Genomic DNA, 25,115 nt, shown 5'->3' with positions numbered 1-25,115 from the left:
CTGGCCACTAGATGGTGTCTAGATTTATTTGTTTGTTTACTTTTCTACTGTATATGTTTATTTGTAAGATTTAGAGTTTGCTAGACTCCCAAGTATTTCTGCATAGCTTACATACTGTACTATTAAAATCCTCAGTCTTGTAAAGCAAAAGAAAAACAACACTGCAAGGTATCTCCAAATGGGGGAGAGGGAACCCCACAATATAATAATATAAATTCCTCAAAATTGGCAGGGGTCAGCAATCATGCCCTCCCCCAGGCCTGAGAGGAAAGCCAAGTTTTCAAAGTCTTAGGGAACATAAGATTGCCACTAGGAAGCATTTACACTGTCGTTCACTTTGGACACTAGAGAACTTGCTGTGGTTGTCTCCTAGCAACAGCAAGCTACGGATTTCTATGCAAAGCTTGAAGCTTGCTTTTTTATGGACATATGCTTCTGTAAGTTTTCTGCTTTGTTTCGTTTTCTCAAAGGCACTCAGATCAGCCAGAGAAGTTGGCTAAGAAAGAACTGGCTGAACTATATGCAGCCTTGATCAGCTTATGAACAGAGGAGACAGGAAATGTTTCAGGCAGGAGGTACTTTGGCTCATCAAATAGACTGTGATTATTCTGAAGGCTTTGCAGTCAAATAGTAAACTTTTTAAAACTGCTTTTTATTATTTTGATTTTATAAGGCCACGAATTATAAACTTTTCTGACTAGATAATATTCAACCCTTTTGTTGTTGTTGTTGTTGCCATCATTATCATCATCATCATCATTATTATATATTCAAGGTAACTTAAATTTTATGTTATAGAAAAAAGAAGACTGCTTGACTTCCATGTACTATAGATAAAATCCTCAATAGAGAATAGATAATCCAATTCTCAACAGTTGCTGGTTGTTTCAGAGGAGAAGATGGTAAAATGACAAAAAATAACAAGATAAAAAGAATTCAGTGTGATGAGGATAACAGTGCATGCAAGCACTCTAAGAATTCTTGGGATTAACCCCAAATTTATCTCCTGGTTCTGATGTGAGTGATTGCAGCTACTAATATGAATAGGACAATCTATACTGAGCAGGCTAGATTATTGAATTTGTGATATTATTTTATAATAATAATAATTATTATTATTATAATTATAATTATTATTATTATTATTTATTAGATTTGTATGCCGCCCCCCTCCGAAGACTCGGAGCGGCTAACAACAACAATACACAGTGTACAAATCCAATATTTAAAAACAATTTAAAAAACAATTTTATGGAATATTTTGGGGCAAAACTGGCATGGATAGAAAATGAAACAGTAAAATATAATTTCACTAACACAAATGTTCATACATTGTATTAAGCCATGATTTATTTAACTGTGGTTTGTATAAAATAAATCAGAAGCAACCATACACCAGGCAACAAGGCCTAATGGGCAAGCCACCATTGGCTGATTTGAAAACTAGGCCAAAATTTGAATTATCTTAATGGTAATGGCTTGAGAGGGAAGAATAAGAAAGCAATTCAGATGCCTGCTGGCAAAATAGGGCTAGCTGAGGGGCACTGGCAGTTGATGGGTGAGAGAAGGAGTTATTGAGGATATGCCAGTATATAGGGCATAAGGGCATTTTTCTTCATAGTTCACTATCGTTCCCCTCCTTCCAATAAAGTAGCAAGCAGTTCCACGGAACAGCTAAGGAAGAGTCTTTTCTGAGGGTGGTGAATGTTGAGCAAGTGAAGCAACCCATATTATATATGGAAAGAAGAATAACAACCTATTGGTCGTCCAAGCCCTTTTAATATTCCAAAAATGCCTGAAAATATGACTGTAATCAGGCTTGGGGGTCCCAGGGAACTGAAAATATTGTAATACAGTTCTTGCATTATATTAAACTAATCTATCCAGTTCAAAATGGCTATATGGTCTGGTTTTTTAACCATTATTTTTATATATTATTTTATTTTAATGGTTGTATGCCACCTAGGACCACTTTATATGAAATGGGCTGTCAGATGATTTTTTTTTAATTGTCTTAGCCTCAACATTTGAGAACCTCATAATTCTTACATCTTTTAAATCTCATATACTTAAGGACCACACATAATAAGTCCAAACTTCAGTTCATCCTTATTTTGCATATTAGACTGTTTCCAAAGAAGTAGGTAATTTTATTCAATCATTTTGTCATTCAAGTTTACAATAATAACTACAATCATGATCAGATATTTTTGAAGGTTGTTTTTATTTGTTTCTGGCTTTCTCTTGATGTCAGAACTTCTATAGCAGATTAACACACTACTGGGTTGGTATTAGAATATCTAGGACTTTTAAATCTTGTCAACAGGGCAGAACAAAATATTTTATGCTTTGTTTAATCACTATTTTATCAGTTATTCTGTTTTAGCTATTTCCCTTCCTTAGAAGCAATGGAAGAAAAAATATTTAAGCTTATTATAGCAATACAAATTCCCCTTCTACCTCCATCCCACCCCATCCTTAGGAACAGTATGTATGTAAGCTTAGAAAGACTTTGAACCCTACAGATAAAAAAACTCTCCTGGAACACCCATCAATTACTGACAAAAGCTGTCCCTTCTACATGGAAACAGCAAGGAGAACAGATGTTTCCAAAAGTCCATTTCTCCAAATTTTCTCTCCATCTTCCAAAGAGAAATATATTTTATCTTAGGTACAAATTCCCAGAATTGCATCAGCAGTACATAATTTACTGCTGGAAAAGTGAAAATGCTAAATGTGATTGTTCCTGAAAGTAAGAAATGTTAATGTGCTCTTATATATTAATCATCTGGTTGGCTAGTGTGAATATTGAAAACTTGAAAACTTCATTACTTAAATCTTATTTTTGGATTATTATTATTATTATTATTATTATTATTATTATTATTATTTATTAGATTTGTATGCCGCCCCTCTCTGAAGACTCAGGGCGGCTCACAACAGGATGCTCTGCTTCCTCTGCATTTTTTCTTTGCAATTAAATTTTACTGATTCACAGGTTACCTAATGTGAAATAGTAATTATTTATAATTATATGAAATTGACTAGCAGTTGTTGCACTTGAGATTTTTCATACTAAGGAACAGTGTTGTGGTGTACCTGATTTCACTTTTGTTCACATGTTGATCAATATTGTTTGAGTAATGTATGTTCAATTAATATTAATTTTAATTCTTACAATGAATTTACATGGCCTCACTAGTACATAGTAGATATTTTAAAATAAATGGTTTTTTGTTTAAAAAAAGAAAAGTCAATATAAATAACAAATCCAGCACATAATATTTGTCTTACAATCATGATGTGATGTGTAAGATCATGGAATTGCTTCAGTTCTATTGTCCTCAACTATCTCAAATTTTCCTTCTCAAGGAATGCCACATTTTTCCCCTCTTTCAGTGTTATATAGATAGCATTCATGTCAAGACAATTGTATCATATCTTTCTGTCTCTTCAGATTTCTTGTCCAAATCCATTTTTCTACAAAGCAAACCTTTCTAATGTTCCCTTGCTCTAACTGGTATTGGATTAATAATATTTTATATTATTAGTCCATTAATAATTGGATTAATAATATAAAAAACTTTTATATTAATAATATCTATGTAGACTTTTAAAAATCAATAGCAAGGTCTACATCACACAATAAAATGAATGGCATTCTCTCACCATGCTGCCAAAAACACGCCTGAGTTGCTGTTTTATGTCTATATATTCAATTCTATCATGATGATGAATGATAACTCTGGGTATGTCATCCGGAGACCAGCAAATGAAGAAATATCAGTACTGTTTTTATTTGTATTGTTGACAGGATATCTGCTTTCTTTCTGATAAATGTATGTGAGAGGAATTCAGTAATACAAAAGAGAACATCTAGAAACTTTAGAAGATAAGAGTGTTGCTTCTCTATTTTCTGCATGATAGACATTCATGTCTATATTTTTTATCCTTTCATCTTGCGTAGATCTGTAGTGCATATGGAACCAATGGATGCTTTTTTACCAGAATAAAAGCAGTGGAGTCAAGGATCATTTGTTTTTCATTGGCTGGCTACATTGAATTCTTGACAAAATTGTGTATTTAGGTGAACCTACTATTGAATTCTGAAGCATATTTATCACATAGTTGTTGATGATATATTTAGGGTGATATCATTTGACCCTAAATGCATTCATTTAAAGAGAAGGGAAATTATTTTCCTCCATTTTTCCTCTTTAGAGAATCAGCTTTTCAGAACAAGATCTTTGTTCTTGTTTTTGTAAAATACTTCACATATCGATGGTGTTGTATTGCACCCTGATCAGTATAAGAAATTTAGATGTCCAGTGCAAGCTTGTATTACAATTTTTAAGATGAATTCCTTTGAAATCAGGTGGTAAACTACTCAAGGAATTTCTGAATTATAAATAAGTATTTAGAAAAAGTATTTAGAAAAAAAATATGTAAGATTCAGAATCATAAAAACCACCATATACTAAAATCCTATTTAAGAATTTGACCCAATTCCTGATTTACTGGTAGGATAGCTAATAGAGATAGATTAGTTTCTAGGGAAAACCAATTTCACGGCGGGAGGTGGGGGATCCTCTTAGCCCAATATTTCACAGAACTCCAGGAACCAATTGGACTTCAAAACTCCCAATCTAAGCACTGTCTAACATGGAGCTGCACTAGTTAATAAATAATAATAAATCTCTTGCCCAAAAACTGATCCTGGATAATGGGTATCTTTATTATGAAGCCATTTACTTTTTCATTATGTCTGTGGGATGACACCGGACTAATATCTCCCTATCTAAATTATCTGCGATATGGAATGTAGGAATAAATCAGCTTTCTACCCAAGTAATCAATAGAAAATGTTTGTTTAGGCACTTTTTATAAATACGTATTTAGAAACAGTATCCCTCGATCCTCATACGCTGCATCATCATCATTCTAGCCATTGTCTATTCACTGAAGGTCTCTTCCACAGCTTTCCAACCAATATGGTCTTTAGCTTTACTTTTCTTTTTCTTTTTTGGCCAATTGGGTCCGTAATACTTTGCTGAAGTCATCAATCCATCTTTTGTGGATGTTTTTTATCAAGTGGAAGCCATTCTATGCCTACCTTAATCCATCTGCCATCAATACTTGTTCCTGTGTGACCATTTCCATTTCAATTCTTTCACTCTATGAATGATTCTAATTCTAATTCATGTTCATGTCTTTTTATCTTGTCTTGTAATGCCCAAGCATGTATTTTTCTATGGCTCTTTGCGCTACACATAGCTTTGTATCAATTGTGAGGTTAGTGTCTGTTTCACCGGCATATGTTAAAATAGATAGCACACAATGATTGGGTTTTTTTTATTTTTAGGCATTGGGGTAGGTGTTTTTGAATTACGCTTAGCTTGCCAAATGCCTGCCAATCACATTTAACACTGCATTTTGAACATTTATTGTGATTTCAGTATGTTTCCAATTTTGCTCTAATGCTAATCCAATTTCTAATTCTAATTCTGTAATTCTAATTTGATGCAGTGGACAAACTAATTCACAGATTGTCCACTAGATCAAGGTTATAGGTATAATCAGATATAATTATGCCTTCATCATTTTAGTATTGAAAGATGGCGATTGATCTCATTTTTAATTCTAATATCGCTGTATATAGTAAGTAGCTAATATTTCTTTTCCTCATAAGCAAGTCAAGGAATTAATAGGCAAATCAAAAATGAACTAATCATGTACCCATGTTTTGTATACACTGATTTGTAAAATCATTTTAGATGTGAAACCATTTTAGATGTTTGGAACATTTGAATTTTAAGTAGTATTTTGTTCAGTCAAAATAAAACTTATTGGGGGGAGCAAAGAAAAGATAAGATGCATTAAACATTTGTAAAGTCCATCTGTGTCTTCAGAATAAGAGGTACAATGAGAGTAATGAGAATGAGATTGGAAAATATATACAATTTCTTACATAGAATAGTAAAAACAAGAAACATTTTCTAGCCTCATTCTTTTACCCACTTAAGAGAAGGATTGATTTTGTTGCTCTGAAGAATACCATTTATTGACTCCATTGTAGCATATAATGTCACATTCCATTTTAAGTGTGGGTTTAGTGCTATTCAATGAAAGGTAAGTCATGTGAAACTGGCCAAAGAAAAGAGTGGAGGGTTTTTTGGATTGGATGGAGCCTCATTCTGTTCTTGACCTGCTCCCCTCTGCCATTGAGGATGTGCACTCTGAAATCCCTGACCTGGGCTATGGGCAGTTTAAATGAAAGATCAAAGGGCAGAGCCGGCATCTCCCATCCTGCTGAGGTGGGCCTTTCCCAGGCTGTCACACTGTGAGGCAACCAAAGGTTTTGTTCTGCCAGGAATCTAGGCCCGGTCTGTGAGGCCTAGTCCTCCTTTGTCTGGCCTGAGAAGTTTGAGGCCCAGGTTAAGGATCCAGTGTTGTTCAAATGATCAAAGGCCTAAAGTCCAATCTTTCTTTCCATTTCCTTTTCATAAAAGAATGAATTGCACAAGTATCAAAGAATACCATTGCCATGGCCTTTCTGTGGTGCACCAGCTCTAGTCCTTCAGTGTTGAACAACAACAAAAAATATGCAAGTGCACTCTGGTTTAAGCCCAGCTTCATTGCTAGCATCTCTGAACATGTTTTACAAAAAAGAGGGGGGGGTGGGAGTTAAGGATTAAGGTCTTTAGGTTTGTTTTATTTAAAAAAGGTCTTTTAGGACAAGAAATTTAGAATAATGTAAGTTCCTGTTCCCTTCTCTGTTTTTATTTTAACAGGAGAAATAATGCATTTTCAGATCAAACTAAATAGGGAACAATTAGCTTCAGCTGCTGGAAATTAGAAAGCAATCAAAATTCTTGGACTTATCAGTGGTTTTTAAAATTGTTTTATGAAATAGTGGTTTTTTAAATATAAGTTTAAATGTATATGTCTGCTATAAAACTACTGGCATTTAAAATTTTGAATTTTGATATAATTTTTCTTCAGAAATTTTTTATAGTCTGGTTTTCACATGTTTAAGAGCTCATAATTTGAGAAAAGTTTTAACTTTTAACAAAAAATATATTTTTGGTGGTGGTGGGGGAGAGTCTCATTGAATTCAATTCAATTTTAAGCAGACATTTACAAAATTGCACTGGTAGATATGCACTGATAGAATTCCAGATTCTCTGTGGAGGTTGGAGCTAGCATTCAGATAGGATTGTCTTATAATAATAACAGATACACACTACATAAAAATGCACAGTGATGCGTGCTCCCACCACCCAACAGCATTCATTCAGACCCCTCCAGCAAAATGAGGATATACCTTTTTATATTATTTTAAACTAAGAACATTACCATGTTTAAAATTATAGAGTGATTCCAGTTTATTCTTTATACCTTGGTCTCAAATTCTACTAAGCATAAAATCTCTAACCCTGCCCCATCTTCCCATCAGTTCTTTCACTTTATTTTCATTAATCATAATGGGTTGGAGAAGTAAAATCAGCAGATATAGCGGAGGTCTTGCTCTCATATTTAATAATGTTATTTGATCATGAAAACCATTTGAATACACACAAATTTTATACATAATGCCATTTTGAGTGCACTGATATAATCAGAGATGGGATTCTACCAATGCTAACATGTTCTCTGGAACCAGTTGTTAATTTTCAGAGAACTGGTTGTTAGAAGAAATCTCCTTTTATTTCCCTCCCCCCTCCCCCACTTTACAGGGTTAATCCTGTAAGTAACTATAACATTCTGGTGGTGCCTAATCTTTATTACCTGCTTACAGAATCTGCCTCTCCTTAACCCTTATTACATTCTTGGCAGTATGCCTAGACTTAGGTTTTTTTTCTTCTTTGCTTGACTTTCTTAAACGGGAAGGATTTTTTTAAGCTTTTTACTTTGCTCTTGGGAGGAAATACTATCCTGTTGGAGGTCTTCCAGCACAGACCTGCCGGAAAGAAGCTTTTAATTACAAGGAACCAAGATGAGTGACATTCAGCTAGAAAGATTGACATTTAAATATGAGTTTACATACCCTTCTGACTTTTAGTTTAAAACTGGTTTTTGGTAAAGTTTAATTTTGTGCTTGATGTTTATTGATCCTGTGTTTATTGATGGGATAATTTTCCCTATACAGGTTTGTTTGGAATGTTAATGTTAATCTCTGTTCCTGAAAAGAAGCAGCTTCAGAAATCTGGCTAGTTCCTGTGTCTATTTGTTTTGGTAATTGGTTTAATAAGCAACAGTTACTGTGTTTGCTCATTTGCTTCATTCTAGTTAGGCTTATCTCAAGTGCTTTTTCTATCTAGGAAGGGGATCTTCCTTCACTGTTTTGGTGGTTCTTGGCATTGTCCTTTTGGGGCGTACTTCCAAGAGGCAGGATGCAAGCTTGGTATTGATTTTTTTTTACTGCCTTTCTGGGGGGCATGTGATCTTTCCTTAAATCTGGAGGATTTTCTTAGGATATTTCATGAGGTGAGTGAGGCCAGCTGATATCTCCTGGGTGTGCTCTTTCCAGAGAGCTTAAATGACCTCTGCTAGAAGGTTTCACTTTATGAGCAAGAGTTGGCTACTGATAGTTATCATTGCATTTTAACTATTTTAATTCCTCAAGGTACTCTGGCACACTGCGTGATTTGTAACTCCAGCTTGCAGGTATTACTAATCTAATTATTGGTATTTAGGATAGCTTTTTGCAAGCAAAGCAGCTTTTTGTATTTTTGTACAGGGAATCCTTGACTTACAACAGTTCATTTAGGGACCATTCAAAGTTACAATAGCACTGAGAAAGTGCTGTTTGACTGTTTTTCACACTTACAACCGTTACAGCATCCTCACGGTCATGAGAGGCTAGGTGAGGATAGGTTCCCCTCGATGTTGAGTTGGCACGCCCACCCAGTCACATGGCCACTTGGCCATACTAGGCGCACATAAGGACTACTCAGAGGGCTGAAGAGGTTATTTTTGATGGGTCCTCATACTTATGACTGTCCTCACATTTTATGTTTTATGCCCTATCTTTCTCCTTGGTGAGGAGAAACACCACAGTTGTGAAAAGAGTGACACGGTTGTTAAGAATGCTGCAATGGTCACAAATGTGAGAACAGTCATAAGCCCATGGACTGGTTGTAAGTGCGGTCACAAGACCAGGTAACCATGCCCACCCAGTTATATGACCACCAAGCCATGCCTCTAAATAATCCACACCCACAGAACCTGTTGTTTAAAAAGTTGAATCCCACCACTGGATATAATCAAAAGATGTGCATTCACTGAAACATGTTTTTTTTATTTTGTATGCAAAAAATCCTATAGGTTTGCAAAGATAATCCATGAGTGGACTTACAAATTGTCAAGTAGATATCAGTTCCAGCACTCTTTTAGTATAACGGTTGTTGCAATCATTTTCTGTCAATTAATTAATGTAAGCCTTAAACCATATTCAGATACAAATAATGAAGTTATATATTGATTGCAAATGGTAAGCTTATACTTAAAAGAAATATGTATGATATTCAATATATTTTAAAATGTATTTTTAAATGAATCTTCTATATTACATAGCTTTCCTTGTTGAAACATACATATTTCACTAGCATGAATAAATAAAACAGTGGAAATGTTTGAAATATGCACTATCATCCAGTTTACCTTATAGGTTCAAAATTCCTAAGCATTCAAAATAGAATTGAAAGGATTAGTTTTCTGGATATCATGACATACCTTAATTCTACTTAGATATTTTATCTGTTTCTTAGCAAGATTAGACATAACTATTGGAAGAGTAATTTAAAATGCACATACACTCACAAGACTAGAAAAACATTATTATAGATAATATAAGTAAAATGGAGGGGGAAATTTTATTTGGTTTATGAAATAGAGTTGATGCTTTCTAATCAGTTCACTATCTTTTACCATTATTTGTTTAATGATTGTTTTAAAATTTTGCTAAGTATTTTCCATACATTTCAATGGGGGGGGGGAATGATAAAGAGCTTCAGCAAAAATATTTATTGCTTTACGTTAATACAGAGGGAAGGAAAGGAATTAATAGCAGAAATTTTGGAATTGTATTCAGATAAGCCTATTAATTAATGACAGATGGCTAATATATTTAGAATCTTAAAAATGCTTTGGAATAATTATGTGTTGTCAGTAGCTTGTGAGAGTAATCACTCTGAATCAATGAAGCAGTAACCAGTGGTTCACAATCCACAGAGATGAATATGTAAAGGTTCCAGGGGGAAAATTTGCATGCAAAAACCAGTTTATGGGCTGAATTAACAAAATGCTTTCATCATAGTAGATATATTTTTAAATTACTGATCTTCACAACATTGAATCTTTTAAAACATACTGTAACTGCTTGAACACGTTTTGGATGCTTTATAGTTTCATCACAGGAAAAGATATCAGTATATTTTATAGATATTAGTCAGAATGATAAAAGAGGTATCAATATCGCCAAAACTAGGTATATGCCGTGTGAAATTTGAAGAAACTAATGTCATTTAAGAGAAACCCTTCCACCCTTCCACCTCTCACAATACTAGACAACACAGTATCAACAGTAGAGACCTTCAAATTTCTAGGTTCTATCATATCTCAAGACCTAAAATGGTCACCTAACATCAAAAACATCATCAAAAAAGCACAACAAAGAATGTTCTTTCTGCGCCAGCTCAGGAAGCTCAAACTGCCCAAGCAGCTGCTGATTCAGTTCTACAGAGGAATCATTGAGTCTGTCATCTGCACCTCTATAACTGCCTGGTTTGGTGCTGCAACCCAACAGGACCGACACAGACTTCAGAGGATAATCAGAATTGCAGAAAAAACAATTGCTGCCAATCTGCCTTCCATTGAGGACCTGTATACTGCACGAGTCAAAAAGAGGGCGGGTAAAATATTTACTGACCCCTCACATCCTGGACACAAATTGTTTCAACTCCTACCCTCAAAACGTCGCTACAGAGCACTGCACACCAAGACAACTAGACACAAGAACAGTTTTTTCCCGAACGCCATCATTCTACTAAACAAATAATTCCCTCAACACTGTCAGATTTTCTACTAAATCTGCACTTCTATTCTACTAGTTTTTCTCATAATTCCTATCACCCATTTCCTCCCATGTTGACTGTATGACTGTAACTTGTTGCGTATACTCTAAGATTTTTTATTAATATTGCTTCTTCATTGCTTATTTGACCCCTATGACAATCATTAAGTGTTGTACCACATGATTCTTGACAAATGTATATTTTATTTTATGTACATTGAAAGCATATGCACCAAGACAAATTCCTTGTGTGTCCAATCACACTTGGCCAATAAAAAAAAATTCTATTCTAAATTCTATTCTATTCATTCTTGGTGGTTTTCCAAGATTTTTTTTAAAATAAAAATTTGAACTATTGAAATACATATATCTACACAATACACACAAATACACAAAAACATTTTTAAAAAGAAAAGAAAGTTGGACAAAAGTGTGGCTAATCCTAATAGCGGTTCTAACTATGTTGACATTCTAATACAACTCATATTCAATAGGTCATATACACCAGTTTTGTTAACAATAAAAATCCTAAATCAAATAAATAATCTTCTATCTGTAATTTTTTTTACAATACATACAATTACCAGACAATAACTTTGTTAATAAAATATTAATCCAATGTACATTAATTGCTTAATCCTTTTTTCTAACCAATGGTAGAACATATCCCAACATTTGTAAAAATCGGATTCTTCTTTGTTTTGAATTTCCAGCGTTATTTTTTCCATCTCAGCACAGGTTGTAATTTTTTCTATAATCTCTTCCTCGTAAGGTACCCTTTCATTTTTCCAGTACTGTGCATATATTAATCTGGCTGCTGTTGTTATGTGAATATACAAATATTTCTGGTGTTTTTCTAATTTTTATTGAAGTATTCCCAGCAGACAACCTTCCGGAGTTTTATTTATTTTGGTACCTAAAATTTCTTCCAGACAGCTTATAATCTTTTCCCAATAGAATTTTGCTTTTTCGCATTTCCACCAAAGAGGGAAATAAGAGTCAATTTCTCCTTTACATTTCCAGCATTTGGGTGTAAGGTTTTTTTTTATCAATTCTAGCTAGCTGAGTGGAGGTTATGTGCCATCCATAATACATTTTGAATCAATTTTCTTTGTACACTGTAGCTAGTGTCAATTTTAAATTTCTCTTCCATGATTGTTTTGGTGGTTTTCCAAGATTGATTGCTTTCATGAGATTTCTACTACTTTGTCAGTAAAACTCAGCAAATGATAATAATATCCAGAGACCATGAGTGGCCTTCCAGATGTTACTGAACTATATTGTTGTCAATTGAACATTCCAGCCAGAGTTGCCGACATTGTCTTTCAAGAACATCTGAAGAATCATAGACTTACCCACCCCCAGTTTGCAGCGTATGCATACCTTCATGCATCAACTGGAAACATAACACATTTTAAAATACATTTATTTCTTGATTCTAAAATGTAGAGTTGTCCAGAATTAATAAAACTTTTTTGAAGGGAGAAGCAAATCTGTGTAGAATTGCAAATAAGATGGAGAGAGAGAATGGGAGCGAGCAGAAATTATGCTCCTCAACAGCATAGACTACTTACAGTTAGAAGCAAGTCAAAAGAACTTGCTCTTTGCTTGGCTTAGGAGACAGGAATGTGCCAGAGCAGTGGAGGAAAGATGTTGAAAGCTTAAAAGTCACACTAACTCGGGCCTCTGTTGTTGAGCCATGCCATTTAACTAAACAGCTTTAACAAGCCTTCATATTGTAGTCTATCCCAAATTTACTTACATTGCAAAGCAACACTAAACATCAACATTAATCAAACCTGGAGTAAATAAAACAGAAAAAAGACTATAGTAAATGAATGAATCTTTAGGTCTTCCATAAATATTGTTAATGTATGCTTGATGAACCTTATTATTATAATGCTTTTATAATTATCTTTCCTAATTTCCAAAAGCCTCCTTTCATAGCATCTTCCTTACAATGTATGAACATCTCTCTCTTTTTTGCACAAAGCCAGGTATCTTCCATTGTCTTCTAAATTTCATTTTCTTATTTAAGGCAAGTGGGCAGGTGTAGGTTTGATGGAATTAACTCCTACACTCTTACAATAAGCTTTTGTTACATATGTTCACTTATGCTGAAAATGTGCTTTACAACAAAGACCTTAAGAGAAAGATATTGTTGCAGATGTAACAACACATTCTTTATTTATTAATTAGACTTCTATGCCACCCTTCTCTTCAGACTCAGGACAGCTCGCAACACAAATAAATACAGTACAACACATCTAGAAATTTAAATTTAAAAACATTCTAAAACCTCAAATTCTTAAAACCAGTTGCTCTTATTCTTCCTTCTAGGATGATCAGAACATTGTTTTCATTAACTTATTATACTTGGCTTCTAAAGGCTGCCTGAATGTTGCTTATTATAGGCACATAGGGGGAAAATAATAGTTAATGATGACAGTCATAAATTGAGATGCCTTCTTGACCAGACCCAATTTCATGATTTATTTTCTGGTGGGTATTTAAGCGATTTAGTCCTATGGGCATTCTTTTGCCAGAACCAGATAAAAACACTGTAAATCATAGTCACATGAACATGGAATGCAATTGCCATAAAAGGGGGCAGTTATTAAGCATCCAAAATGCAGTTACAGCTGTACAACTCTGGAACTGGATGATAAGTGGCTTTTGGGGAATCTATCATTACTTCAACCAGCCATAGGTTGAGGACTACCTGTATGCCTATCTCCAAGGCAGGAGAGCCAGGAAGAGATGAAAAGGGTCAAATGGGATTCAGTGTAATAAATAATATGCAGTTCACATCCCCAAAAGTTTATTTTTCAGTGATGCTTTCTGAGCTGCTTTCTTCAACGGCATAAGCAAAAGTAAATCAGTTTGACAGCATTAGTCTTGCCTGTCAGAAGTCCATTAGAATGTCTTCTTTGATTTTGCACATTTGGTCCAAATCATATTCGACCTGTAAATGCAAAATTGCTTAATGTGGTTATGCATTAACATTTGTTCTAAGGAAAAATACATTGCATCAATGTGATCTAATAACCCATCAATCTTTCTTCTATGACATCTCTCTTCTACATTGTTTTCTATCCTTATGGGACATCTATACTATGCAAAATACTATTTAGCAAGTCAGATTTGCTACTTGCTGTTAAAACAACTACATAAAGTATTAGAGATTGAACCTTTTCGTTTATCTGCTACTCTCTGTTTCCAGATAAAGAGTAACCATTGTCTGTGGGTAGTTTTCCATTCTTTCTAAGAAAGTTTTATTCTGCTTTCAGTCCAATGAACCAAGCTGACATAAAATGATTAGATGGATGACAATGTCATGCTAATTAACAGGATATCTGAAACAGGATATTTTACACTCATTTTCTTCTCTTTTAATTTACATTCTTGATAACAAGGCATCCGAATATTCATAAATATAAAAATAGCCCTGCTGGATCAGGCATTAGGCCCATCTAATGCAGCATATGCACCAATGACAAATTCCTTGTGTGTCCAATCACACTTGGTCAATAAATAATTCTATTCTATTTTAGATGAGAAACAATAAAACACATCCCAATTGATATTTCTGTGTGTTTTTTCCCAACTTTTCAGGTGCTAAAGAAATTGATATTGCTGCTACTCTGGAGCATTTGAGAGATCAAAGGCCTGGTATGGTCCAGACAAAGGTATAGTCACTTCGATTTTAAATATTAATACATGAATTCTATATATTGTTATTTGGGAATAAGTATAATTAAATTATGTATACCGTATTTTTTGGTGTGTAAGACGCACCGGTGTATAAGATGCAACTAGATTTTAGAGGGGGGAAACAAGGAAAAAAGTATTCTGAACCAAATGGTGTAGTATTATTTTGTTTAATAAAATACCAGTGTAGCAGAATACTTTTTACAACCATGTATATTTTTAAAAACCATGTATACTTTTAAAAACCATGTACACTTTTTACAAACTTCAAACTTGACAGCTTCAAGACTTGTGGACTTCAATTCCCAGAATTCCTCCACCAGTATTGCTAGCTGGGAATACTGGGAATTGAATTCCACAAGCCTTAAACTTGCCAGCTTTGAAGACCCTTGCACTCCTAACCTCTAACTCAGGTGTCCTCAAACTTGACAGCTTTAAGACTAGCTCAGAAATGGGAATTAAAGTCCACAAGCCTTAAACTTGCTTGAAGACTCTTGCACTCCTAACCCCCAACTCAAACAAACAACCAAAACAACCAAACGAGGACAATTCATTTTGTTAATTGTTCCTTTAGTCACAGAAATGGCTAGGGATAGAATCATCTACAATTACAGTTCCCTGCTGAGGTTGCCTTAATATTACTACTATACCATGAGGTTTTCAAAGACCCCTTTCTTGACTACTCCAGTTTTCACAAATGAAGTGCATGAAAATATATGGTGATGACGATGAACCTGAAATACTCTTTAAAAGGAGTGTTTCTAGAGCAAGGGTCACCAACCATGGCAACTTTTAAGAGTTGTGGACTTCAACTCCCAGAGTTCCTCAGCCACCTTTGCTGGCTGATGAACTTTGGGAGTTGAATTCCAGAAGTCTCAAAGTTGCCAAGGTTGGAGATCTCCATTTTAGAGCACTAAAGATTCAGCGAAACTCCCGTTTTCCTCAAGAGAGTAGGCGAAGCTGCAAGATTTACCAGGAAGTTATAAACTGGGAACACATCTTATCCCTCCCCCTTTATCCTTATCTATTTGCATCTTTCCCCTTTCCATGTTGGGAGTGGGGGCAGCAGGAGGGAGAAGGAAAAGTGGACGTGACTAACCTACCCAGGGAGAGAGATGCTGAGGAGAGCAGCACAGCAGCTCGGCACTTGCAAATCTTTTCCCTGGTCTTGAATCAACCTCATTTGCTGAAGCAACCTCAAATGCCTCAAAAAAGAGTTGCAAGTGCCGAGCTGCGTCTTGGGGGGAAGCAACTACAGTACCCACCTCCGTTGGATCAGGCAGGCACTTTATTTCCCCAAAGTTTTTCTTTCTTGCTCCTCTTGGAAAACTTTTTCATGTGGGAGGAAAAGTTAGCTACACACATACACGCCGCTTGCAGAGTTTGGAAAAGGTTGCCAGAGGTGTGTGGGTGTGTAGCCCATGTTTCCTCACATATGAAAAGGTTTCCCAAAAAGGGAAAAAAGTGGGGAGGGGGACGGAGGGTTGCAGAGAAATAATGGCTCCCCTCCCTGCCCCAAAACTTTGGGGAAATAAAACAGGACACAGCCCCTTGGGTCAGGAGAGATCCCAGGCTGGCCTGGCAGGTAAAGGGAGAGTAACCTGTGGTTACGGCCACAGCTCCTCCTCCTTCTCCTCCTCCTCCAGCACCAACCTGCCTCTTTCCCTCGCTGGGTGAAGTAAGCTGTCTCTTTCTACCTGTTTGTGCTGGAGAAGTTCAATTGTCCAGAAAGGAACTCCTGGGCTAGAGGGTTGCGTGCCAAGGCTGCTCCTGAGGGGGGCATTGTCTTCCAGCCTCGCATGCGGATCCTGGGCTTCCGAGGCAGGTATCTGAACTGGGGGCGGTGCCGGCAGGGACCCCAGGAGGAACGCCCACTGCCAGGCAGGTGAGGCAAGGCGTGCAGCAGCAGCTTCGGAGAAGGGGCAGGCGTCCCCTCAACTCATCCAGCCGGCAGAGGAGCCCACGGGGTGGTTTCGATCATCTGGTGGGATGGGGCTCGGCTCCATCAGCCGCCACCCCAATCTCCTGCCATTGGGGGCACCTTTGGGATGGTGCAGCAGTCGGTGAAGGCGCACAGAGCAGAGGGTTTCCAGCTCTGGAATTCCCGAGCTGAGGCAGCTTTGCTCAGAGCACCTTTGCCAGCCTCTACACCCTCCCAAAAGCGCCCCCGAAGGCAGGAGATTGGGATGGAGGCTGATGGATCTGAGCCCCATCCCTCCGGATGATCGAAGCCACCCTATGGGCTCCTCCGTCAGCTGGATTCATTAAGGGGATGCCTGCCCGCTTATCCGAAGCTGCTGCCACGCGCCCCACTCATCCCCAGGGCTGAGCTGCCGGCCTCCAGAGGACGACTGCCATGCAGCCTTGGTGATAGCCCCCGCGGCTGCTGACCCCACCCCACATCCGGTGTATAAGACGCACCCGTTTTTTGACGCACCTTTTTGAGGTAAAAAGGTGCGTCTTATACACAGAAAAATACGGTAGTTAAACATATGTTGATTTTTAAAATAATGTAAATAAAATATCAGGGGACTTCCAGTCCAGGAAACTACCTTTTATGAAACCACAAACGTTATATAACATAGACCAGTGTTTCCCAACCTTTTTTGAGCCGCGGCACATTATTCATGTTTTCAAAATTCTGGGGAACACTGAAAAGGGGGCGGGGGGGCTAAAGAAAAGTTTGGACAAAAAAAATATCTCTTCCTCCATTTCACTCTATTTCTCCCTCCCTCTTTCTCTTTCTTCCTTCCTTCCCTTCTTTGTCTCCATCCCTGTTTCTTTCTTACTCTCTTTTTTGCTCTCTTTCTCTCTCCCTCCTTCCCTCCCTCTATGTCTTTCCCTCTCCCTCCTTCCCCCCTTTCTTTCTCTCTCTCTCTCTTGCTTTCTTTCCCTTTCTTTCTCTTGCTTTCTTTCTCTCATTCTCTCTCCCCTCCTTTTTTTCTCTCTCTCTTTCTCTCTCGTTCACCACGCCAGCAACAGAGAGAAAAAGAAAGAGCGAGAGAGAGCCGGAGAGAGAGTGGAGTGCGCAGCAGCCATCAGCCTCCTCGCCCTCCCAGACGTCCCCAGCGCCCGGCCTCGCGCCGCCTCCTGTTAGCCCGGCCGAAAGCCACACAGTCCCGGACTCCCGGATCGCTCGCTTCTCCGGCCAGCGCGGCGCTTTCCTGGGCAGATGGCTTTGCTGACCGGAGAAGCGAGCGATCCGGGAGTCCGGGACTGTATGGCTTTGCGCCATGAAGAGAAAACGGCAGCAGGGAAAAGTCGGCCGTTTTCTCTTCATGGCGCAAAGCCACACAGTCCCGGACTCCCGGATTGCTTGCCCCAAGGCAGGAGGCGGCGGCGGAGGAGAGTGGGCGGATCGGGCGGGCAATGGGGCAGGGCGGAGAAGCCAGGGGTGCGTTTGGCCGGAGGCACCGTGGGGAGGCAGGGGCAGGGAGGTGCGGCAGTAGGTGCCTCCGGCCAAACGCGCCCCTGGCTTCTCCGCCCTGCCCCATTGCCCGCCCGATCCGCCCACTCTACTCCGCCGCCTCTCGCCGCGGCACACCTGACGGTGTCTCGCGGCACACTAGTGTGCCGCGGCACACCGGTTGGGAAACGCTGACATAGACTGTCCAATGAGAAGAAGGGGGTGCAAAGTTGCTTTTCTGCACAGAAATTTATTTAAGGCTTGTATTCAGATGAATATTTTGCTTATCTTGGTTCTCTGAACCTGAGACAAGATTAAGTCTCTTTTGCAAAAAATAATTAAAGAGCTCTATTTATTGTTCAATGGTCTTCTGTTCTTTTATTGTGATTTGAATCTCACATTCTCATAATTTAATATTTGACTAATAGGAATTTTACCAGCCAGATAACAATAATAAATAAATTGTATCAAAGACATAAAAAATTATTTACTAACATACATTGAGTGTTTAGTTACATTTATTTTTTCTGCCTATAAAAATCATTTCCAATATTAACAATAATGGAAAAGTAATGCATTTTTTTTAAAAAAATGTTGTATCACAACTAGGTTTTCATTTTTAGAGACAGAATATTCTGATTATATGTGCATTTATAAGCAGTTTTCTAAGAAAAAGTGTTAGAATGTATTTCCCTTCTCAGCTTCCTTTTCATTCACTTATTTCATTTACAGGGAAAAATAGTTACATGTGGTCCTCAATTTACAACCAGTCACTTAACAACCATTCAATATTACAAGAGACCTTCCCAGAGCTACTTATGACCTGGTTTCCAAGTGCCCTCCCTGGTTACATGATTATATTGGGGTGCTTGGCAACTCGCTCACATTTATGGTCATTTGCAATCATTTGGCCACAGACTACAATTTCCTCTCTCTCTTTTTTTTGCCAACTAGCAAAAAACACCCTTTGAGTTTATTTAACAACCATGGTGTTAATTTGATGATCATGGCCTTCACTTAACAACCACTGCAAAAGTCATAAAATTAAGTATGGTGATATGGTAATCAGCTTACTGATCAGCATGATTATGACCGTAATTCTCGATTCAATTACGATCATAAATTGAGATGTTCCATTATATGTTTAGCTTCTAGCTTGTTTTTAAACATTGTAAATGATTTGACTCCCTCTTTCTCAAATAGTGTAACATGCAATAAAATAAATTGTGTCTAAACCACCAAAGCCTCTAAAATAAATTAGATTCCTCATTTTGATTTTCAACTTTGATTTTCAATATTTGATTAATATTAAGGCCAAATGTGTTCTCATCAGAACAGACCATTCTAAATATACACTGTTTCTTCCATGGAGAAAAAATATCAAAACAATGACATATCCACCCCTTCAATTCAAAATTTCAGGAATCTAATAAGTTGCTTGTAATTGGAAACTGGAATGCCAAGTGGACATATTAGGGGGGGGGGGAATGTATTTTGCCTATAAGGGCCTAGGAAACCGAAATGAAGCAAGAAAGGTGTTCCTCAAGTTCTGCCAAACCAATTGTTTTTTAATTGCTAACATATTATTCCAGAAACCAAAAATAATACATATTTGGGTAGCACAAAAAATCAAACTGTTTATATCATTGGTCCAAAGGATTAAAAGAACTATAAAAACAACCAAAACATAACATAACTGGGGGCCAACTATGAAAGAGATCATAAACTATTCATATGCAAGCTCCAAGATAAGCCAAAGAAGAAAAGAAAGGCGATCAATTTTTACACTATGGTCTTCAGCATGGTCTCACGTTTTAAGGAGAATATAGATAATCACTTTTGAACATCATGGATAGGAAACCAGAACTGTGCAGTGAGCTGAAAGAAGTTGTAAATGACAAATATAAAGGAAAAATCTGCTGAAGAACAATAATCAGAAGAAAGCAATCTGAATATTAGAATGAACTTGAAATTGAAAATAAAAAATAAAAGCCATAAAGAAGAAACAAAAACATCTTAGGAAGGTAATCATTTCTGAAAGCTGTTAAAAGACACAAGAAGCAGAATTACAATAATATCTACAGTATAAATCTTTAGCCACCTGGGTAACCTTGGGCCAGTCATTCTCTTTCAATCCAACTCACCTCACAGGATTGTTGTGGGGGAAATAAGAAGAGGAAAATATGATCACTGCCTTGAGTTATTTGTTACTCAACTTTAGTATATACAGTATTACTCTAAAATACACTAATGGACAAATCATAATGGAATCAAATGTGACAAAATGAAGATGGATTGAATATTGAATTGTAAAGTTGTCAAGATATTTTTTAAATGTTTCCTACTTACAGGAAACTCTTGTACTGGAAAGTGAAGTTACTATAGTACTCTGCTCATTACCACTTATTAAAAACGAGAGAAGAAATTCCATCAACCTGTCCTATACTGATGACACTACTCTGATAGCTGAAAATTCAAATGATCTGCAAGCTCTAATAGTGAAAGCCAAAAAGCACAGTGAAAAAGTGGATCTAAAATTAAATATAAAAAAGGCCAAGGCAATAGCCTTAAAATGAAGAACAAAAATACTGAATTATTGGGTAGCTTCTTCCTTTTAAAATCAATTACATCAGTAAAGGAACCAACAATGAAGTAATATACCACAGACTAGCACTTGATAGAGAAATCATGAAGGCTTTACAAAACATGTGCACATGCCAGGATGTATCCATACTTACAAAATGAGGTTTCCTGCATGCAACTGTAACAGTTTATGGAAATTAAAGTTGGACTTTGTCAATGCTTTTCTATACTCTTTCTTCCCTTTTGAACATTGGTGCTGGGGAAGACTCCTGAGAATACCATGGATAGCCAAGAAAACAAACAAATGGATCAACAAAGAAATCAACCTCAAGTTCTCATTGACAGGAAAAATTTATAACATGATCATTCCTGACTCATCACAAGACTCTCGCTTGACACAACCCGCATCTGATCTATCGAAATACTTTGGTCTGATGTGACTCTCACCTGATATAACCTCACCTTCACAAGACATTCTGACCTTCTGACAAAGCCCTTATAAACAGATGAGCATTGACATTCCGTAAATTCTGCTGAAAACAGTACCTACCCTGTTAACGAAATGTTCGGAAACCAACCTACAAGCTCAGAGAATGAACCTCACACCCTCATCCTATACCTTAGTTACAGATAGTTGCCACTATTGCAAAATCTGTAATGCTGTGAAAAGGTGGGAGGAAACTAGAGAGGAAGGCAACCAGCAGCAAGATGAATGGAGTTAACAGTAGCTGCAGTGGATACACAACTGGTAGATGTAAAGCAACTTGGAGACAGAGCTTCCTAAAGAGAATCTAGGTATTTGCTAAAAATTGAAAGCAATTTGATGCCACATAATCATACCATTACCACTTTAAAACCCAGACAAACCACTACTGTTTTCCATTGTTAAAGCATTAAGATTCACCAACTTTTCTTTAATCCATTTAAAAATTTATCATTAACATGTTACCAAAATATAAGAATATAAGAATTCAGCTATAATTCAGTAATCCCCCAATCTGAAAATCTTCAACCTTAACATTTACAATAGACCTCTCTCTCCCCTTTTCTAAGAGATCTTTAAGGGGCGTGCATAAGTGCACCTTCGTGCCTACCGTTCCTGTCCTAATGTCTTTTTATCTTTTCTATCTCTATACTTATATTATTTTAGAAATACTACAATACAACTATATTTGTATGACAAACAAACAAATAAATAATAAAATAAATAAACTGATTCAATTTTTCTTCATTTGAGAAATATTATTTTTATTTATAGTTACTATCTTATTTTTTTTAAGTAATTGTATCTAGTTTGCTTTGCTTTTTGAAATATAAATGAATCTTCTGAGTAGAATAAGATATCCAGGTTTCAGATAAATAAGTGTAGTGCTGTGTGTATAAAATATAAAAGATTTTATATAAAGGATATAAAAATTCTTCCATTAGGGAAGAATTCTATTTCCTACATTTTGGAAATAGAAATATGACAGTAGATTGAAAGAATATGAATAGTATATTTTTCCTGTCCTTCTATGAATGTCTAGGAAGTGTATATGCCCACTCAAAATGCCTCTAAATAAATAATAATAATGAAATTTGAAAAATGTAGGGGTTTGAGGGTTTTATATTTGATCACTTTTCACATGGCAGAAACAAAGTGCTGTACCAGAATAAACCACATTTTACATATATTGAACATGCCCAAGAAATGGCTGGTTAAACCATAACTTAATTCCAACATTTTTGACCTACATACCTCATGAAATTGTATGTAGAAGTGCAAGTCTGGAAATTAAATCATAAAAATCAGAAGGGGCAACGTTCCAGTCTTTTGAAATCCTTTGATACACATGATTAAATAAAATAAGGCCACTATTTAAGGCAAGGTTACAGATATCTATATCTGCCCAGAAAGAAACTGGGAATCCAAAACTAAAGATTCAAGTATTAAAGTCAACAAATATTTCTCATATTGTTAGGGATTTATGACAGAGAGAGAAAGATCTAGGAAACAGGTTTGACACCTATTTTCCATATCCTGCTATTCAGTTATCTGCTTCATACTGACAGGATTTTCATATATTATTTATTGTTCACAATCCTTTCACATCAGTGAACATCTCACAGTATTAAATAGTATTTCTTTCAGTTAAGGTCACTTTTAATAACAATGATCAAGCAATATGGAAGATTACTCATTAATCTAACCCTAATGTTTAAAATAATAATAATTGAACTGTCATGTCCTGAGTGTTTTCATGGGTATTTCTAGAAACGCCACAGAATATCAATTTTGGATGTTCTATTCACAGGAACAGTTTGACTTTGCCCTGACAGCAGTTGCAGAAGAAGTGAACGCAATACTCAAGGCACTTCCACAGTGAGCAGCCAATGTGGCTGGATGGCCTCTCTTTCATTATTCCTGGTCCCTGTGGATGTTGTTGGAAATGTGACCTGATTCTAATTGTTGTAACTGTTGTAACTACATCTTGATTGGTCCTCTACAAATGTCTATTGCCAAGTTAAATTCAACCAAGAATTTGTATATTATTCTTGTTAGGATAATCAGAAATAATAATACGCCAGGACCTTAAGTCAAAAGAACAATCCATCTACTTCTTTTACATCAAGGAAATCCTAAATGTCACACTTGGAAAGCACATAAACATCTTGTTAATAGAAAATATACATTGCTTTAGATAAGCAGTGCATTTTATGTATCTCCAGCAACATAGCATTCTCTTACATTTTTTTTCAAGTTTTCCAAAACCTTATAAACTCGGGTGGGAAAAATAATATTTTTAAAGCATTGTGATTGCTTTAAGAACAACCAAGCAAGCCCATAGTATAATCCCTCATGTTTCCATAAATATTAGTTCAATTTATATATCATGCTGGATCTTAAGCAAACTGATTTTTTTCCAATTTTCTGTAATGAATAAAAGCAAATCTTAAGCTCAGTTCAGGGACCTTGTATGGTTATAACAACTATGGAGAAAGTGTCAGTCCAGTTTGTAGGAACCTAAGGTTCAAAAAGCACAACAAATATTATTGTGTGTTGCTGCCCCAGATTTTTAAAAGCCCTCTACTGACAACTTGTTGGTTTTCTTTCTATTTTTATAACTTAATATTACTTTATCTTTTTAAATAACCAACCACTGTATACTGTTTTAAAGATCTTAAGTAGATTCTTCTAACTGCTTCTTACCTGATTGAACTGCTAGCATTGTTATTTTAAACTATAGTAAGTTTTTGTTTGATATATTATTGAATTTGCAAGAATGATTATAAACCTGAAATTACCTGTTTTCCCTTCTGATTTCCATTCTTTATCACTTATATTTCTTGAAAGTAAATTATTTCAGGACTGCTACCACTGTAAAATAATCTGATAATTCCTTGTGAATTATACCATACGTAAAAAGGAAATGTTTAGGTTTCCTCTCTCAATTGTTCCTTTGCACATGCGGAAATGTTTTTTAAACATTTCCATGTACTTTGTATTTGTTTATTCAAGAGAATGGAACAGGTTTTTGGGACATGTTTACATTTATTTGAAATGTAAAGTAAAAAAAATACATTTCAATTACTGTATAGTATGCTATTTATTTCTTTTAGTGCTACTGGCATTTATTGTGAATGTCATTTCAAAGTATGGGTATATACATTTCCAGGAATATCACAGCAATGATCTTGTGACTTAAATTACACATTGCACATCTTGGGCACAAGTCAATCAATTCCACTGGGGCTTACATAAGTATTCACCAACCACTACTATGGTATCTTTTCCCTTTAACCTTACAAGCTCCATTGAAATTTACAGAAAATCTGTAGCAGCAGCGATTGGAGTATTCATCCCAACTATCTCAACTGTTTAATGTAAGCTTAAATACAACCTTCTGGTAATTAAAGAATTGTTTCAAAAACATTTAGATGTATTAACCACTATGTATTTTTCTGCACATTGTTTGTGACATGCGGTATATAAAATGCTTGCTTTGCATATTTAGTTATTAGTCTTGCAAATCAGTCAAGGTAAATTCCTTTGTTCTCTTTGTATATTTATTTCCTGTATATTCAATCACATGGTAGTATAACAATATCAAAATTTTTCAAGTAGTCTAGTAATAAGTAAAAGAAAAACAGAAAAGATGTCTTTTCATTTGACAACTTATTCTTAGAAAATAAAGAATAGGAATTGGGGGAGATAAAAATCAATTACAGTGATATCTGTCAATATATACATTAAGCTTATTGCAATTAAACAATGTACTATGGATTCCTTATAGATTAACATCTACATCAAACTGAAGATAAACATTCTAAAGAGACAAGTATCACATGCTGTCCTTCATT

General features: G+C 36.1%; 1 protein-coding gene across 1 annotated transcript in view; it reads left to right on the top strand.

Moving 5' to 3' along the window:
* Positions 1-24,769, top strand: part of PTPRN2 (protein tyrosine phosphatase receptor type N2) — a 797,416-nt gene extending 772,647 nt beyond the window's left edge. The window contains exons 22-23 of the mRNA XM_070729468.1: positions 14,690-14,763; positions 23,069-24,769. Coding sequence (XP_070585569.1) covers positions 14,690-14,763; positions 23,069-23,140 — 146 coding nt within the window. The 3' untranslated portion in view covers positions 23,141-24,769. The remainder of the gene's footprint in view (positions 1-14,689; positions 14,764-23,068) is intronic.
* The last annotated feature ends 346 nt before the right edge of the window (positions 24,770-25,115 follow it).

Source organism: Erythrolamprus reginae, chromosome Z (assembly GCF_031021105.1).
Source record: "Erythrolamprus reginae isolate rEryReg1 chromosome Z, rEryReg1.hap1, whole genome shotgun sequence".
NCBI classification, from domain to species: domain Eukaryota; kingdom Metazoa; phylum Chordata; class Lepidosauria; order Squamata; family Dipsadidae; genus Erythrolamprus; species Erythrolamprus reginae.
Note: the sequence above shows the minus strand (reverse complement) of the source record. Positions and strands in the feature narration are given on the sequence as shown.